Source organism: Phalacrocorax aristotelis, chromosome 12, assembly GCF_949628215.1.
Source record: "Phalacrocorax aristotelis chromosome 12, bGulAri2.1, whole genome shotgun sequence".
In the NCBI taxonomy this organism is placed as follows: domain Eukaryota; kingdom Metazoa; phylum Chordata; class Aves; order Suliformes; family Phalacrocoracidae; genus Phalacrocorax; species Phalacrocorax aristotelis.
The window spans coordinates 18,206,278-18,223,759 of record NC_134287.1 but is presented as its reverse complement, the minus strand read 5'-3'; the positions used below and the strand labels follow the sequence as shown (position 1 = coordinate 18,223,759).

The following is a 17,482-nucleotide window of genomic DNA, read 5'->3' as shown; positions in this document are numbered from 1 at the left end:
TTGAGGTGATTTATGGTGACCTGGATGATCAACGGTCATCCAAAGATCCAGATGAAGCCGAGTGCACACGACCCATGTGGCGGAAGTTTGTACGGAGCGCACCATCTTCGCATGCAAGCTCATTGGCAGTGATGTCCTGGAAAGATGACGAGACACCAACGGTGGCAGAGGTGATAGATAGACTCCGGGATTACGACACAAATATCTCTTCCTCGCTTGTCTCTGCTGTGGAGAAACTATCCCAAGAGGTCCAGCAACTCAAAGAAGATCTGTCCTACTCCCCACCTCGACAGAGCAGTGTCTCAGCTGTTAGGAATAAGCGTCCTTTGGCTCAAAGAAGGGGATACACACCACGGGCCACCCTATGGTTCTACCTGCGTGACCACGGAGAGGACATGATGAGGTGGGATGGCAAGCCTACTTCGACCCTACAGGCACGAGTACATGAACTGCAAGGAAGAACAGTCACTCAGGGAGGCTCTTCCAGGAAAGCTGCTGCTCCAGTTTCCAGCGAGCAAGTCCCCAGACAGAGGAGTAGAAGCGCAGATTTTATTTCTAAGTGTAATAGAGGGACTCCTGATTCACATTTACAGGAAGTGAGTTGTGACTGCCATGATCAGGACTAGAGGGGCCCTGCCTCCAGCCGGGTGGAGGAAAGGGATAACCGGGCTTACTGGACTGTGTGGATCCTATGGCCTGGCACGTCTGACCCACAGGAGTATAAAGCTTTAGTGGACACCGGCGCACAGTGCACCTTAATGCCATCAAACTATATAGGGGCAGAACCCATCAGCATTGCTGGAGTGACAGGGGGATCTCAAGAGCTAACTGTATTGGAGGCCGAAGTGAGCCTAACTGGCAATGAGTGGCAGAAGCACCCCATTGTGACTGGCCCAGAGGCTCCATGCATCCTTGGCATAGACTACCTCAGGAGAGGGTATTTCAAGGACCCAAAAGGTTACAAGTGGGCTTTTGGTGTAGCTGCCTTGGAGAAGGAGGAAACTGAACAGCTGTCTACCTTGCCCGGTCTCTCAAAGGACCCTTCTGTGGTGGGGTTGCTGAAGGTCAAAGAACAACAGGTGCCAATCGCCACCACAACAGTGCACCGGCGGCAATATCGCACCAACAGAGACTCTCTGATCCCCATCCATAAACTCATTCACCAACTGAGGAGCCAAGGAGTCATCAGTAAGACCCACTCACCCTTTAACAGTCCCATATGGCCAGTGCGGAAGTCTAATGGAGAGTGGAGACTAACAGTAGACTATCGTGGCCTGAATGAAGTCATTCCACCGTTGAGTGCTGCTGTGCCAGACATGCTAGAACTTCAATACGAACTGGAGTCAAAGGCGGCCAAGTGGTATGCCACAATTGATATTGCTAATGCATTCTTCTCAATCCCTCTGGCAGCAGAGTGCAGGCCACAGTTTGCTTTCACATGGAGGGGTGTCCAGTACACCTGGAATCGACTGCCCCAGGGGTGGAAACACAGTCCTACCATTTGCCATGGACTGATTCAGACTGTACTGGAACAGGGACAAGCTCCAGAACACCTTCAATACATTGATGACATCATTGTGTGGGGCAACACATCGGAAGAAGTTTTTGAGAAAGGTGAGAAAATAGTCCAAATCCTTCTGAAGGCTGGTTTTGCCATAAAATAAAGTAAGGTGAAGGGACCTGCACGAGAAATCCAGTTCTTAGGAATCAAATGGCAAGATGGTCGTCGTCAGATTCCAATGGATGTGATCAACAAAATAGCAGCCATGTCTCCACCAACTAGCAAAAAGGAAACACAAGCTTTCTTGGGCGTTGTGGGTTTTTGGAGAGTGCATATTCCAAATTACAGTCTGATCGTGAGCCCTCTCTATCAAGTGACCCGGAAAAAGAATGATTTCAAATGGGGCCCTGAGCAACGACAAGCCTTTGAACAGATTAAATGAGAAATCGTCCATGCAGTAGCTCTTGGGCCAGTCCGGGCAGGACAAGATGTAAAAAATGTGCTCTACACTGCAGCCGGGGAGAATGGCCCTACCTGGAGCCTCTGGCAGAAAGCACCTGGGGAGACCCGGGGTCGACCCCTAGGGTTTTGGAGTCGGGGATACAGAGGGTCTGAAGCCCGCTATACTCCAACTGAAAAAGAGATATTGGCAGCATATGAAGGGGTTCGAGCTGCTTCAGAAGTGGTTGGTACTGAAGCACAGTTGCTCCTGGCACCCCGACTGCCAGTGCTGGGCTGGATGTTCAAAGGAAACATCCCCTCTACACACCATGCAACTGATGCTACGTGGAGTAAATGGGTTGCACTGATCACCCAGCGGGCTCGAGTAGGAAACCCCAGTCGCCCAGGAATCTTGGAAGTGATTATGGACTGGCCAGAAGGCAAAGATTTTGGATTATCACCAGAGGAGGAGGTGACACGTGCTGAAGAAGCCCCACTGTATAACAAACTGCCAGAAGATGAGAAGCAATATGCCCTGTTCACTGATGGGTCCTGTCGCCTTGTGGGAAAGCACCGGAGATGGAAGGCTGCTGTATGGAGTCCTACAAGACAAGTAGCAGAAACTGCTGAAGGAGAAGGTGAATCGAGCCAGTTTGCAGAGGTAAAGGCCATCCAGCTGGCCTTAGACATCGCTGAACGGGAGAAGTGGCCAGTGCTCTATCTCTATACTGACTCCTGGATGGTGGCAAATGCCTTGTGGGGCTGGCTGCAGCAATGGAAGCAAAGCAACTGGCAGCGCAGAGGCAAACCCATCTGGGCCGCCACATTGTGGCAAGATATTGCTGCCCAGGTAGAGAAACTGGTTGTAAAGGTACGGCATGTGGATGCTCACATCCCCAAGAGTCGGGCCACTGAAGAACATCAAAACAACCAGCAGGTAGATCAGGCTGCCAAGATTGAAGTGGCTGAGGTGGATCTGGACTGGCAGCATAAGGGTGAACTATTTCTAGCTCGGTGGGCCCATGACACCTCAGGCCATCAAGGGAGAGGTGCAACATACAGGTGGGCTTGTGATCGAGGGGTGGACTTGACCATGGATATTATTGCACAGGTTATCCACGAATGTGACACATGCGCTGCAATCAAACAAGCGAAGCAGGTAAAGCCTCTGTGGTATGGGGGACGATGGCTGAAATATAAATATGGGGAGGCCTGGCAAATTGACTACATCACATTCCCACAGACCCGCCAAGGCAAGCGCCATGTGCTTACAATGGTAGAAACAACGACTGGCTGGCTGGAAACATATCCTGTCCCCCACGCCACTGCCCGGAACACTATCCTGGGTCTTGAGAAACAAGTCCTGTGGCGACACGGCACCCCAGAGAGAATTGAGTCAGACAACGGGACTCATTTCCGAAATAGCCTCATAGACACCTGGGCCAAAGAGCATGGCATTGAGTGGGTGTATCACATCCCCTATCATGCACCAGCCTCTGGGAAAATTGAACAGTACAATGGACTGTTAAAAACTACACTGAGAGCAATGGGGGGTGGAACATTCAAGCACTGGGATACACATTTAGCAAAAGCCACGTGGTTAGTCAACATGAGGGGATCTGCCAACCGAGCTGGCCCTGCCCAGTCAGAAATCCTACATACTGTGGAAGGGGATAGAGTCCCTGTAGTGCACACAAAAAGTATGCTGGGCAAAACAGTCTGGGTTCTTCCTGCCTCCGGCAAAGGCAAACCCATTCGTGGGATTGCTTTTGCTCGAGGACCTGGGTGCACTTGGTGGGTGATGCGGGAGGATGGAGAAATCCGACGTGTGCCTCAAGGGGTGATTTTGGGTGAAAACAGTCAATGAACTGAATGGCACAATGTGAACTGCTATATAATACTGTGTGTCACCTCTGTGTTGTATCAATGATATCAGAGTACGAGCCTCCCAACCCATGGAAGATCAACTATGAAACAAGCCGTGCAGCAGTGATGGAACGATGACTGACTCGGTATGCAGCAACCCAACGCCACACACCATCTCTCCCACCCGGAAAGACTGATACAACAGATGGAGTCCAGAGTCATGGACTGGGTGAACTCAATGGACGTTTTAATGGACATTTTACAGGGAAGATCCATGAACTAAGGGAATGATGTCTGTGTATTATGTTAAAGGATGGGAAGGGGAGGGGTGGTGGTTGGTACGGTTGTATTGCATCATATGGGACCTGGGCATGGTGTAAATGGTATGGAATAAGGGGTGGAGAATGTGCTGGTTTTGGCTGAGAAGGGGTTAATTCTCCTCACTGTGGGGGTCAGCTACCTTTCCAGCTTCCCGCGCTCTGCCGCGTGGCGTGGCAGGGGGGGCTGGGAGGGGCAGGGCCATGGTGGGGGTGGCTGACCCCGACTGGCCAATGGCAGGTTCATTCCATACCATGTGACACCATGGCCAATATATTGAGGGCGGGCAGTGGCAGCGCGGGGGGGCGGCACGGTGTCGGGTCGGCGGGCGGTGAGCGGCTGTGGCGCGTGCGGTTTGTTTCGGCGGTTCGTTCCCCCTCTCCCCTCCCCCGGGGCTTTGCGCCTCTCGTTGTTCTCCTTTACATTGCATTTCTACTGTTGTTTCTTTTAATTTTAATTATTAAACTGTTCTTATCCCAACCCACGAGCGTTGCCCTTCTGATTCTCTCCCCCATCTACCGGTGGGGGAGTGAGCGAGCGACTGCGTGGGGCTGAGCTGCCGCTAAACCACAACATAAGGTCTTAATGCAATACACAAACTCTGGGCAGAATTTTAACCTGGGACCTTCTCATTCAGGTTAGAGGAACAGGCTCAGGCAAAATCAGTAGTTCAGTGACTCTGGATCCCAGAGCACTAACTGCCAACGGTATCAGACCCCAGTCTCCCATGAAGGCACAGACAAAAAGGTAGCATATACAGAACACAGCGTGTCTACATTTAACCATACAAAGGAAGCAAAAGCCTTTATCAGAGGGCCCTTTTCATTTTCCTTTAAGCTTCCTCTCTACAGTTTCTTGAAAACTCACGGTGGGACTACAGGGGTCATACATTCAACTCCCTGGTAATTGCCAAGTTCCCCAGAGTGGTGCAAAGAGCATAATTTTTTAGGGTTCCTAAATAACACAGTTCTCATTCAGCAAAGTATATGCCAACATCCTCGAATGTACCAAAACCCCCCTCTCAATAAATATAACATTAGCTGGATGCAGACACTCCTTTATAGAGCATACCCTCTGTAGGAGAGCTGAACTTAGTCTCATTAACAAATGTAGACAGATCAGACGGTTGCGGGTAGTCCTGTTTATCTGTGTTCAGGTCCACAGTCATGCAGGTCCATTTCTGACTGGTCACCGAAGATGCCAGTTTCTCCTCATCTGTCGCATGAACCACCGTGGATATAACGGGAGGTGTTTCTGGAGTAGGCAGTGGAGTGGGATCCTGCATAAAACAAGCGCCCATTCATTCCATTATCTTTCATTAACAGTTTGAATAGTCAACTCCTTAAATTCCTCTGCAAGACCACAGTCATCTTTTTAATTCCATACTCTTTACTGCAGCTCTGTATGAAATATTTAATGGAAAATATTAAAGTACTTCATTCAGAACTCTCCTAACAGCAAGTTTTCCCAGTATAACTAAGCTCTTTGATGATAAACACTTGCATTGCAAAGCTGCCTTGATAACAAGGAAGAAAGAACACCCAGAGCTGTTTAAATCTGTTAGGCACTTGACGTAAGTGTCACGCATCACCCACGACCAAAGTCTTTGACTACCAAAACTGACTTTTTAGGCTTCCCTCATGGGAGTGAGCCTTCGTAGGTCTGTGAGGTCACGAACCCTTTCTTCACTTCTAGGCTGTCAAGCAGCATAAATGAAAGGGTAGGATGGATAACAGGAAGGCGAACAGCAGCATGGAAGGAGCTGTGCCACATCAAAGCACTTGACACAGCTTCTGTAGGCAGAACAGCTTTTGTTAACTTCTCTTCCAAGAAAACCACCCGCTGGCAGTTTATAACATGGAATAAAACCATCCAAGCACATGGTCCTGGTAGATCAGCCCACTTGTTTTATTTCTATTTCCCTTCCAGCCCACCAGTTTGATGCATTTAGTTTTTTACTTTCTAATCTAAAAATTCCAGGGCAGATAGTTACATCTAGTTTTTCAGACAACTGATTGAAGATATTTATTTACATTGTCGCTCCATTGTAACATAGGACTTTCCAAAGTACATGCACTAATTGTCTAACTGGAATTCCCAGACCAAATACTAGATCTAATATATGTTGTATACATGCTTCTAGAGACCCAAAGTTCAATACCTTATGATTATAGGCCAGTGTGCTGTACTTGAACACCAATATGTTTATATTCTTTACAAAAACCTATTCTATTATTAAATGTACAATTCTACAATTAAATAAAACAAATTCTCCTTTTTTGCCCCTAAAAGAACACAAATTACATGCATCAAAACATGGCAGTACTTTACCTGAGAAGGAGGATCAGATAGTGGGGATCTTTTTGGTGATTTTTTCACCCTAAATGTATCACTGAAAATAAAGTTAAAGCAGTTAATATGGTAATACCAGCAATAATTGGGTCATTTCACACTTAGCAAGAGACAGACACAGACAATGCAACCTTTGTAAGCCCTTCTGCTTGAAAATCCCATCCATTAGGCAGCAGCACCACAGAAAAACATGCCATAGGTACATACTCTTGTCATGCGTTTGGAAAAGACCTCAATTCCCCAAAATCTGAGAAAGGCAGGATTGCCACATTTTTCATGCCAACTACTGACACATTTAGAGAATGTAGCTGCTGCTCAACTGCAATTCAAATCCCTGCTCCACCACAGACATCCTCAGTGGCCTTAAGCAAATTATTTAGCTTCTGTCTGCTTCAGTTTCCCCTCTGAAAATTAGGTCTAAAACACATCTTTAAATGAGCTTTAAAACTGATAAACTTGGGCAGTAAGCTCCAATTACCCCATAAATCATTAAGAAAAAAAAATGGCATGCTTTGGGTGAATTACATAAAAACAGCTAAGGCAGATGCTGCTCCCAAGATGCCAGAACGAAGCTCTATCGTTATAAATGTGCACAACGGACCCCCTCCCTCTTTAAAACAAATAACAGCAAATATGGCGATCCTGCTTCCAGTTCCCCTGACAGCTCACAGTGTGGACTGGGAACACAGACACTCGAGCCCCTCAGAATCCCATAGGTTTCAGTCAGGCAGAAGGAATGAAGAATAAACTTTATGTTTTGGTGTATAATTATGAATGTTGCCTTTTATGTTTATTCACAATTGGTTAAAAATATTTTCTAACAAGGAAATAAACTAGTTATCCACCTGTTGTCTTGATGCATATTGCCAGAGTTATTCAAACACATTTTTGCTACTAACTAGAACAGGGAGAAAAAGATCACACCAAAACTGCCAATAAAGACTTAATGTTTGAACTGAGATGCAGTAGCAAAAATTACTGCCCACCAGCTCATCCCCGATCAATGAACGGCAAGATCAACACTAGAAATTATGACGGTGGGTTTCAATTGGTAAAGGGTAAATCAAAAACCACATCTAGAGGGGAAAATAAATTGGACAGCTGAATATCGGTGTGTTCGATGCTACTAATTATCTAGTTCTGATGCTAGAAGTAATTAGGATAACTTATTCCTTTAAGAAGGAGAAATACTTTATGCAGTATTTACGAAAAACTGATTGTACAATGTTGTTGTGTACAATGGTGGAAATAATATGCTCATGTTTTAGCTCAAGGATACAAAATATACATAGTTTTTAAAAGAGGGTCATCTTTGATAGGCAAACAGATAATGAGGCAATCGATTCCTCAAACTCATTCACAGCAAGGCATCTTAATTAAAATAGCTTTCATATGCACCACTGAAGTGAAATAGTTAACATAAAAGCTTCATGCTGAGTAATAACTGAACATGCTGCAAAACAAATAAGTCAAATTTAAAAAGCCCATAAATCAAAGAGGAAACTTGAATTGTTAGCTTGGAATTACTTACAACAGAGAACATACAGACATCACATCTTCTACCATCCTAAGACAAATAAGACAAAGAGAGACAGACAGAAGGAACTGACAAAGAAGATAAACCTACAAATACTGTTAATGTTAATGTGTTAAGACAATCTCACCATGCATATTTTCTACCATATAATTATAAAACTTACTTTTTATTGTGAAATATGTGGGCAGAAAAAAAAATATCCATCAAGTCCTTTAAAGTTTTCAAATTAAATGTTATACTTCTGACACGCTTTCATCTTACAAAACACATTTTTCAAAGCTGAGGCCTTTGAGTTAAGTTTCTATCCACATACTGAGCATCCTTGCCTTCCCTGATGGTATCCACCTGCTTTCTCTTCAAAACACAGTATTTGTTATTATATGGGATGTAAAACTGTTCTTGAATGGCAGCTAAACTTAAGAGCACAGTTATGCATCATTTTTTTGTGTCTGCTGATTTGTTATGACAGTACAGAATAAGCTACTTGACCATTTCAAATCATTCACCTAAGTCAAGAAAGAAAATATTTCTTTAGATCTCATCTATTTGGCTCTCACTGAAACTTAACTTTGTGTTCTGAAAGAACAAACTGATTACCCCAAAACCAGAAGCAAACTGGCCAAACAATTAAGGCTAAGAGAAGTTTTCACCTACTTATAAACTTGGCAGCTTCTGTTCAGCTCTTCTCACATGCAATGCTCTTGAAAGATGACACCTTGCGTTTCTAAACACAGCCTCCAATCATCTAACAGTTTCGGGAGCAATGTCTATACGAGCCACCTCTTTTTATTCATCACTATAAGCAGGCACTCGGGACGCATCACCTGCTCTTTGTTCAGTATCATCTGAACAAGATGATCTATCTCAGAACAGCTCAGCACTTAGGTATATAACCAGAGCGTAATTTGTGTCGAGCTGACATCTCTTCTAAAAATCTCATCTCTTCACATGGAGGTCAATGCTCAGATTGCTGCAAGTTTCATTCCAGATTAAAAACTGATTGTTTTTATTGATTTAACACAGGTAAGACCTGGCATATGGCATAGACTCAAAGCAGTACAGGCTTAGCAACGGCTTAAACTCATGCCTGGCTTGACCTCCCATAGGTCTTGAAATCGCTGTCTTTCCATATAAGGAATACATTTTCAAACTGGTCCACATAGTTGTATTTCTGCACCCTTCAACAGTGCTAATAAAAACCCCTGGCTTCACCAAATTATCAATTATTTCATATTTACAAATCCTGGTATATTATAATATAATTTCCTAATTCAAACACCCTCCTTTCTATTCCTCTCAGCTGAAGCATCTTGCACTGGCTTTTCTCTCCCATCCCACCAAGACAGCAGCACCAAGAAGGGTCCTACACCCCATCTCCCTGCCTGGCCAGGGGTTCTCCTGCACTCGACCCCATGGAAGAGTCATGCTGAGAGCCCTTTTTGGGGAGAGGAGAGACCAGAGACAGGCAGAGATAAATAGAGCCACTGCTTCCCCTGGCATCACCCGCAACAAGCCTTAGGCTAATTGTCTTCTAGAAAGTATTATGGCTCCAGGCTGCACTGTGTATTAATATGCGATTCTTTTCTTTGTTAGAAACCGCTAGCAAAAGTAGGTTATGGGGCTGCAGCGTAAGCTGCAGCAAGCAGACACATACAAGGCAGTGAAAGCAGTCCCAGGCAAGAGCTGGGAATTCCTGCAAACCTCCTGACCTAAGAACCTGTAAGCCCTGCTCTAGGGTAGTTTCACTTCTTCCACCATGATAAAGAGCAGCAGGGAACTTTGTGACTGTAGGACAGGGCCTTCCCGCGATGGATTTTCCCAAGGATAAATGCCATTTAGCAAACTCTTTGGAAGCTCATGTTTGGAATCCATTCTAATATTCATAGCAGATAAATCAAGCAGTATAAACCAAGAGGTTTATACTGGGAGTCTGTCAACTCCACTGCAGCTACTGAACGCATAAAGAGACTCTGGCTGGCTGCAAATATCAGGCTTCAGGACCTGGTGATATTAAAATTCCCCTCTCTCCCTCTGCAATTCCCCAGTAAGATTCATATTGGTCCCTTCTCGCAGTCAGACTTTTAATTCTTCTTGTTCGGACAAAAGCAGTTTGGACTGTAGGCTTGGAAGATGTATCAGCTTAGCATGCACCTTAACTCCTGCCTTAATTTCCCTGACATTTCAGGGATACCCCAAAAAGAAGCAACATCAGAACAACTCAAAGTCAACTATACAGTGTTCTATAAACTTTGTAAGTCAGAAATGCCCCTACAAATAAACAAATTGGCACAAGCTTCCTCAAATCTGGCAAAGGATGAATTAGATGTCTGGAGGGCAGCAGGTGGCTCAGAAAAAACAGAATAATCTCCACCTCACTCCATAAAGGAGGTAATTTTTTGTACTGCTTTACATTAACCATGTCAACTTCAAATTGTCAGGCTTTTGTAATCTTAAATCACACTTCTCTTAGTTAGCTGAAAGACTTAATAAAGGGACATGCAGTGAGATACTTTCTTATAGATACATACAGGATATCAGTTTCAGATAAATGGGATATAAACTTGCTGATTACCAACTCAAAGTAATTATGTCTGAACAAGATGACATGCACACCCGCAAGTTAACCATGGAATCAGTGCAACTAGCCATTGAAATCATTAACCAAATATCTAAATACAACAAACTAGAGAATTTATCCTTCAGTTTTTCAACTGTGTCTAAAAGTTGGATATGTCCCTAATACGTAGCGATCTAGGCGATTTTTACCCTTCTGCAGAACTGTAAGCTCCTTCACAGAAAGGAAATTTTTCACATTTTTTAGTCTTGTATTTAAGAATATATATTTCAGTACTGCACTCTTCTGTTTCAGGTTATTTTCTTTTAAATACTGTAAGTCACTAGATAAAACCATCTTCCTGCTGCGTGCAACAGGAGATTTGTCGCTGCCTTACTATTTCACGTCTCCCTCTCAAAACTGATGATTCATGAATTCAGAGTTTTTATTGGTATGAATACTTCAATCAGCTTGCTTAATATCAAATTCCCAAGATGAGGTCACAGAAAATTTAGCACAAAATTGATAAAATTCAGACTTAATCAGATTCAAAGCTACGCTGAGCCCCAAAACTTCAAAAATCCAGTTGCCAGTCAGCGGCCTAGTCTGGCTTGATTTAGCCCTGGTTCTCCCCTTCAGTCTGGAAACATCAAGCTATTGAGGAAACAGGATGAGGAGAGCACGTACAGACCTCTGGCATGAGTCCAGTTGTGAGGCTACCAACACTCGACAGCATCTTCCTTTCTCTATTCAAATATAAACCGGGTGTAACTGTGCTAAGGCGTATGAATGTGCTGCTTCTAATCTGGAAACATCTGTGCCCTTTAACTTACGTTTTTAGTGGTGTCTTCTTCTTTTTTGCAGGCTTGTTCAAGTTGTCTCCTTCGGTTCCGTTTGTTTCATTGGCACTGGCTGGTATTTCAAAGGAAGCTGGAGATTTAGAGGGCGAGTTGGCTATCTTAGAAGATGACTTGAAAGGGTCAATAGAGTCCTCACACATGTCTGGCTCAAAACTGTATGTTTGTTGAGGCAGTTTGGGTGATTCTTGCATTTTTGTACTAGATGAGAATGGGTTAAAATTGGGATCATCCCACTTGTCAATATCAAAAGTGTAAGAGCCTTTCGTGATAGGGATTTCATTTGGATCAGTGGGTGACTTGGTCGGTGTGGTTGGAGCATTGTCAAGCTTTTCCACTGACTTTTTAGTCTTTGGCCTCCGTAGTGGCATTTTAGCACCAGGCTTTTTACCTGCTTTTTTGGGAGGAGGAGTACACTCCTGCTGGTCTTCACTCACCCCTTTTTCTTCAGAATAATCAAACTCCAGCCTCACCGCAATGCCTTTGACTGGAGGGTCTTCTTGTCCTCCAGTGTCAGGTGGTGTCACCTCCACAGCCTCTGGTGCCTTTGTAAGAGGTAGTGTTTTCTTATTGGCAGGGGGAGAGTTTTGTATTTTGCTGCCTCCAGTGCTAAATGCACTAATCCCTTCAAAACTGTCTGGATCCAAAGGGTAGGATCCTTCAGGCACAGGCGGGGCCTCCTGTTTCTCAGCAGAGATTTTAGAAGGTTCAGTACATTCAGGCTTTATTGAGTCAGCCTTTGCTTCAGATACTGGTTTATCCTCACCTGGGGCACAGGCTGCTTGGCCAAGGTCAGACGGTTCTTGTGGTGTTTCCTTCACCGGTGGAGCATCCAGAGGTTTTTTTGCTGACTGCTTCTTTTTTACAGAAGCTGGTCTGGATTTCTTTGTTCTCTTAAGGGTACTAGAAGCACTACTTGAACCTGTACTGTACACATCTGCTGCCGGTGCTAATGTCTCACTATTACCAAGATAAGATGCTCCATCAAAATCACTTGCTTGCAAGCTAAGAGATCGAGACAACGTAGATTTGGAAACTGGGACTGAATCAGTAGATTTTCTTCGAACATTCGCTTTGGGGTCACGATTCTTCGATTCTGGAGAGCTTGGTCCTAAGGCATGGACAGAATCAACCAACTCAATGTTATCGAAGTCCAAGTTGTAAGTTCCACTGCTGGCTATTGGCTTGTCCTCATCAAAGACAGTGGAAAAAGAATGGGAAGGGGGACGGAAAGGGCTTTCTTCAACTGATTCACTCTGTGTCACATCAGTTACAGGTGCAGTTTCTGAACATAATCCTGTGGGAACAAACAGAAAGCTCTGTGAATTTTAAACAGATTTTTAAAACTGGAGCGTAATAATTTTTACTACAATATTACTACAAGTAAAAAAACCCAAAGGGTTAAAATCATACAAATGGACTAAGCAATGATTAAAGGACATACAAAGCAAAGTGGCATTTCCAATATATGAACTAGATTAGAGGAAAAAAATAGTTCCGTTCTCCCCAGAAAAGTATTCAAGGCTAGTTTCATGAAAACACAAAATATGCATTTGCAATAGCCTCTGGAGCATCTCTTCTAAACTAATTATCACTTAGTTAAAGAGATGGATATTACCATAACGTGCTAATATGCCAAATACCAGAAAAACTGAACACTAAGCACTTTATTACTTCCGTTTTCTACTGTTATAAAGAGTCCACACAGAACTGTGTCAGAGCTCTTATGCAGTAAATTCCCTGTAAATTGACTGGTTCTTCAGCAATTACATGTTGATCTTAAGTTTTGTTTCCCATGTGCTATTTTGACCAATTTCCCAGAGGAACATGGCTTCCTCTCCATAACCCATCAATACTGCTCCTCTCCCTGCCCCAAGCAGTCAACACACTCGAATTTGACCTTGTAATTCCAAGTTTATAATGAGACATGATTCGCTGAGAATTTCATATTAAATAAATTATGGTAAAGGTAAGAAAATCAGTCAATTGGAATACTGTACAGATATCCACAGCTGAAAATATTCCTTAAAAAAGTCCACTAGAAGTTTCCTACAAATTATTTAAAAGAGATTTCTCAAAGTGTAGTTCTAACTCATCAATGAAAAGAAAATTATATACTAAAACTGTTAGATTGAGCAGCTTTTCATTGTGATTAAAGGATTGCTTATTGATGGAATCCTAAAAAGTTTTCTAGAAGTCTCTTGACTTGGGATACAACTATATTGGACAAAGTAGAAAAATACACAGTGCATATAAAAAAAGGTAGAAAATACATAGGTAGGAAAGGACTACGGTGATGCTCCTTTCTGCCTTCCAGTTCATAAAAGTTCAGTACGAAAATGTTTTACAAATTCTGAATATGGTTTGTTCCTGGTGTCATTGCACTGCTCCCTGTCTGAGTGTAACACAGCCACCTCCGCCTACGTGTGCATGCCCCAGTCAGGGTATCGGAGACCGGGGAAATCTCTCCCCAGCTCATGGCTCAAGCTGGGGTAAGCCAGCTGCTCTGAGCTCTCACTGATATGTACCGCAGCAAAATGCCCCAGTGACTCCTATGAAGCAACGCAGCATTCCTCATGTTGTCAGTTTTTAAAATTATGCAATTATATAAAAAAAAAACCAGTCAAACAAAAATGAATGCTTTTTTCATCTTTAAATGATTTCAGGGAAATTTCTACACATCTTTTTCATTCCAGTCCTGGCATGTTTTGCAAAATAATTCCCATTTTGCTCAGCTACATTCATTAATGTTGCTCATAAATGCAATACTGGCAATCAATAATTACTTTTAGTCAGAAGCTATTAATGGATTAAGAACAGAGGAAATTATATGTCTGCATAGAGATTACAAGAATTATTATTTATGAATGTAGAAGACAGAAACGATTTAGGGAAATTGGACACATTTCCCAAAGCAGTACCTTAGAGTGGCATCACATATTTCCAGAGATTGTCAAAGGAATGACAGCTACCCGGCTTCTCTTTTAAGACTGTGAATGTTTACTAAGTTACATCAATTAAAATAATATTTTAATGTGTTATTCTGCTAAATGAATGCTAATAACATGGCAGTACTTCAGGAAAGTTTATTTTTCTCCTTAATCTCTGCTGGGTTGGGGTTGGTTTCAGCCTGGCTGAGAGGTCATTAATTAGACTTGATTTGCCAGCTGAGCTGGAGCTCACTTCATACACGCATCCCTTTCTGACAGTGATGGGACTCCTGTTAAGGGGACTCAAAGAGTGCCACAAAACTCCAGCATTAGGCTAATCTACATTTTACACTGAAACGGGAATGGAAGACACGTAATGGGAATACATTACAGCAAACACTGGCGTAGCTCTAATATGTCAGCAGAGTATAAATGTAGGTCAGCGTGAAATAAAAGGGAGATCTGAACATGAAGTCATCTGCAATTACACCTTGTTTTCATTCCAGCATGCGCCAAAGGCCTCAACAGGATTGAGGCCCCCTGTTCAAAGTCAGTACAAACATGCATTTAAACAAAACAAAATAAAATAAAATAAACCTATGCCCTGCAGGACTTGGACTGCAAATAACAGGCATGGTAGAGCTGAGGTTAGGGATGCATCACAGCAGTAAAGAGACCCTACAAGGCTTTCCAGCTACTCAAAGCAAAACAGCATTCAAATTTGGTGTGCTCCACATAGTGCAGAGCTTTAATCTTCTTTAATTGTTTATTTCACAACTTTCTCCTAATCAAATCCTTTACTTAAAGTACAGATGTCTGCAGAGTGTCACTCGACTCGTTACTGTGATACTTTTTTTTGTTTCTTTATGAAACAATATGTGAAACTGTCCCAGAAAACACAGCTTTTGGTAGAAGTGAAGTGCTGCTGTTAGACTCTTCTGGCATTAAAACAGAACGGGCCCAGTACAAGTAACAGCAGAAATGCTGGCGAGGAAGATAGGAAAGGTACTCGCTATCGCAAAACAGCACGGCTTTATTAATACAAAGCAATATGAAGACCATTCTTCCCCGACATTAACAGCCTTTTCAGAAAGCAGTGCCATTTGTCCTTCTACAGCACAGAATTAAGCAAATCAGTATTACTAATTACAGTATTTTATTAAAATGCAATCTGATTGCAAAGGAACATGCTACAACACAAGCTACGAAAATTAAGGCAGGACTTGCCCTAGAGAGAGGCCAGCACAAGGTTTTAAATATGGTTTACGCCTTTTATTGGCGCTGACAGTCACCCACAATTTATACTGGTAAGAGCTGCCCACAGGTAGATATTAAGTGTTATAAAGCATTCCAAGAACATGAGTGATAGCAGGGACACTTACCTTGCCATAAAAAATGGCCAATCCCCCCCAAAACCCCTCCCATTTCATTCCTTAAAAATGAAGGTCCAAGTTCAGCTCCTTCCACAGGAAATTTCCCTGATTTCAGAGAAATTTTCCATGGATCAGGCATGAAAAACAAAAACAATCCCAAACCCAAAACCAACAACAAAACCCCCCCAGGCTTCTAGTATCCGGGTGATGACACCTCTAAATGAGAGCTCCATGACGTGTTTAATGCTTGGCATTTTCACCTGTCACCCTTATGGCAGATGCAAAAGTTGCTAGAAAGATATTATAAGACTGTTTGCATTAATAAACCAAGTTTCTATTGTTAGTATCAACAAAAAGGAATTAAAAAAAAAAATAATCGAAAAACATTTCCAGTCAACTACAGAATTCTTTTTTTGGACATTACAAAATAGCAAGATTTTGATGGCACTTCAGATGACAGTAAAGCTTCAATGTCCCACAAGAACAGCGAGGTAGACACGCACCTCACTTAACTCAGCCTTCTTTAAATAAAGATCCATAAATGGTCTGAACAGCAACAAATCCCATGCATGTGCTCCAATCTATCCACTAATGATTATATTAAAGCTTTACTACATTGCTACTGCTGCTTTATACTGAATATGAAAGGATAGGAGGCATTTGTAGGTTCAGAGCAGGACTGGCGTTAGGATTTATATCAGACAGCCTATCTTTGTACAGCCTTGGGAAAGAACTGCAGAAACTCAGCAGCAATAGCTGCACAAGGAGCTACAGAAGAACCAAAGCAGCCTGGTTTCATTTTGCTGCAGTATCGCTGTTCTCCTCACCTGCAGAGCTCTCCATGTTCTGTGCCTTCCCCTCCCTGAGCACGGCGGTGCCAGCAAGACAGGACACAGCATGCCGGGGCATCCCCCACCACAGCGCAGGCAGGGCGCTCTCCCAGGATGTGCTCACAGAAGGAAACATTTCCAACAACTATGGCACTTCAGATTTGTTGTAAAGATATTTTGAAGAAGAAAATGAAGTATCTGCACCAGCTATGAGCTTATTGAATCTAAATCTGACTATTTCTTTATGAATAACGAAAATATATGAAGGAGTTGGAACATATAAAGTACTTCTAGGTATTTTTAAATATTTTTCCCTTTAAATTACAACAAATTCTAGAGGAGGAGTTGCACTGTGCACTAGGACAGCTGAGCATTTCTTCCTTGTTGATACATCTCTAAAATGGGGAAACCCCAATAGACTGAGAAGGCCTTGACACTGATGAGCTGGAAACAAAATGAAACACTATTTTGAAAGGCTTAGAAACAAAACTTAACCGGTCCTAATAAAGCAAATACCCAAGAAATTAAATTCTAATTGTGTTTTCTAGAGAAAAACAAACAAAGAGAAACCATTGGAAAATACATACGGCATGAACCCACATACTCCATTATAATGGAATAACTCAGGAGACAAGTACAGTTAACCCATTGCATATAGGAATCGGAATTACCTAATACTAGAAATTTTGAAACACAGACTATTTCAGCTTATGCTGGTTATGAGAAGCCTTTGAAGTTATGAAGTCAATTAGTAACGCTATATTAAAAATTACTGTAAAAATACTTTTGCCATTTATTGTGAGAGAAAACTTTGGATTTAAGTTTATTTACAACTTTTCTCTGTAAGGTTTCAAGAGGAAAAACACTGAAGAAGAATGTTTTCCATCACAAAAAATTGGTTTGTTTTTGTCTGGGTCGTTATC

At 42.8% G+C, this 17,482-nt stretch overlaps 1 protein-coding gene across 6 annotated transcripts in view; it reads right to left on the bottom strand.

Annotated features, from left to right (window-relative positions):
- TACC2 (transforming acidic coiled-coil containing protein 2) overlaps positions 1-17,482 on the bottom strand; it is a 153,494-nt gene that overhangs the window by 30,584 nt on the left and 105,428 nt on the right. For 5 of the 6 annotated variants that reach the window (XM_075107433.1, XM_075107434.1, XM_075107432.1 and 2 more), the window contains 3 exons: positions 11,403-12,723; positions 6,458-6,518; positions 5,198-5,405 (listed from right to left, as the gene is read on the bottom strand). In XM_075107433.1, coding sequence (XP_074963534.1) covers positions 5,198-5,405; positions 6,458-6,518; positions 11,403-12,723 — 1,590 coding nt within the window. Of the gene's footprint in view, positions 1-5,197; positions 5,406-6,457; positions 6,519-8,009; positions 8,046-11,402; positions 12,724-17,482 lie in introns of all 6 variants that reach the window. The other variant, XM_075107437.1, reaches the window with a different exon arrangement.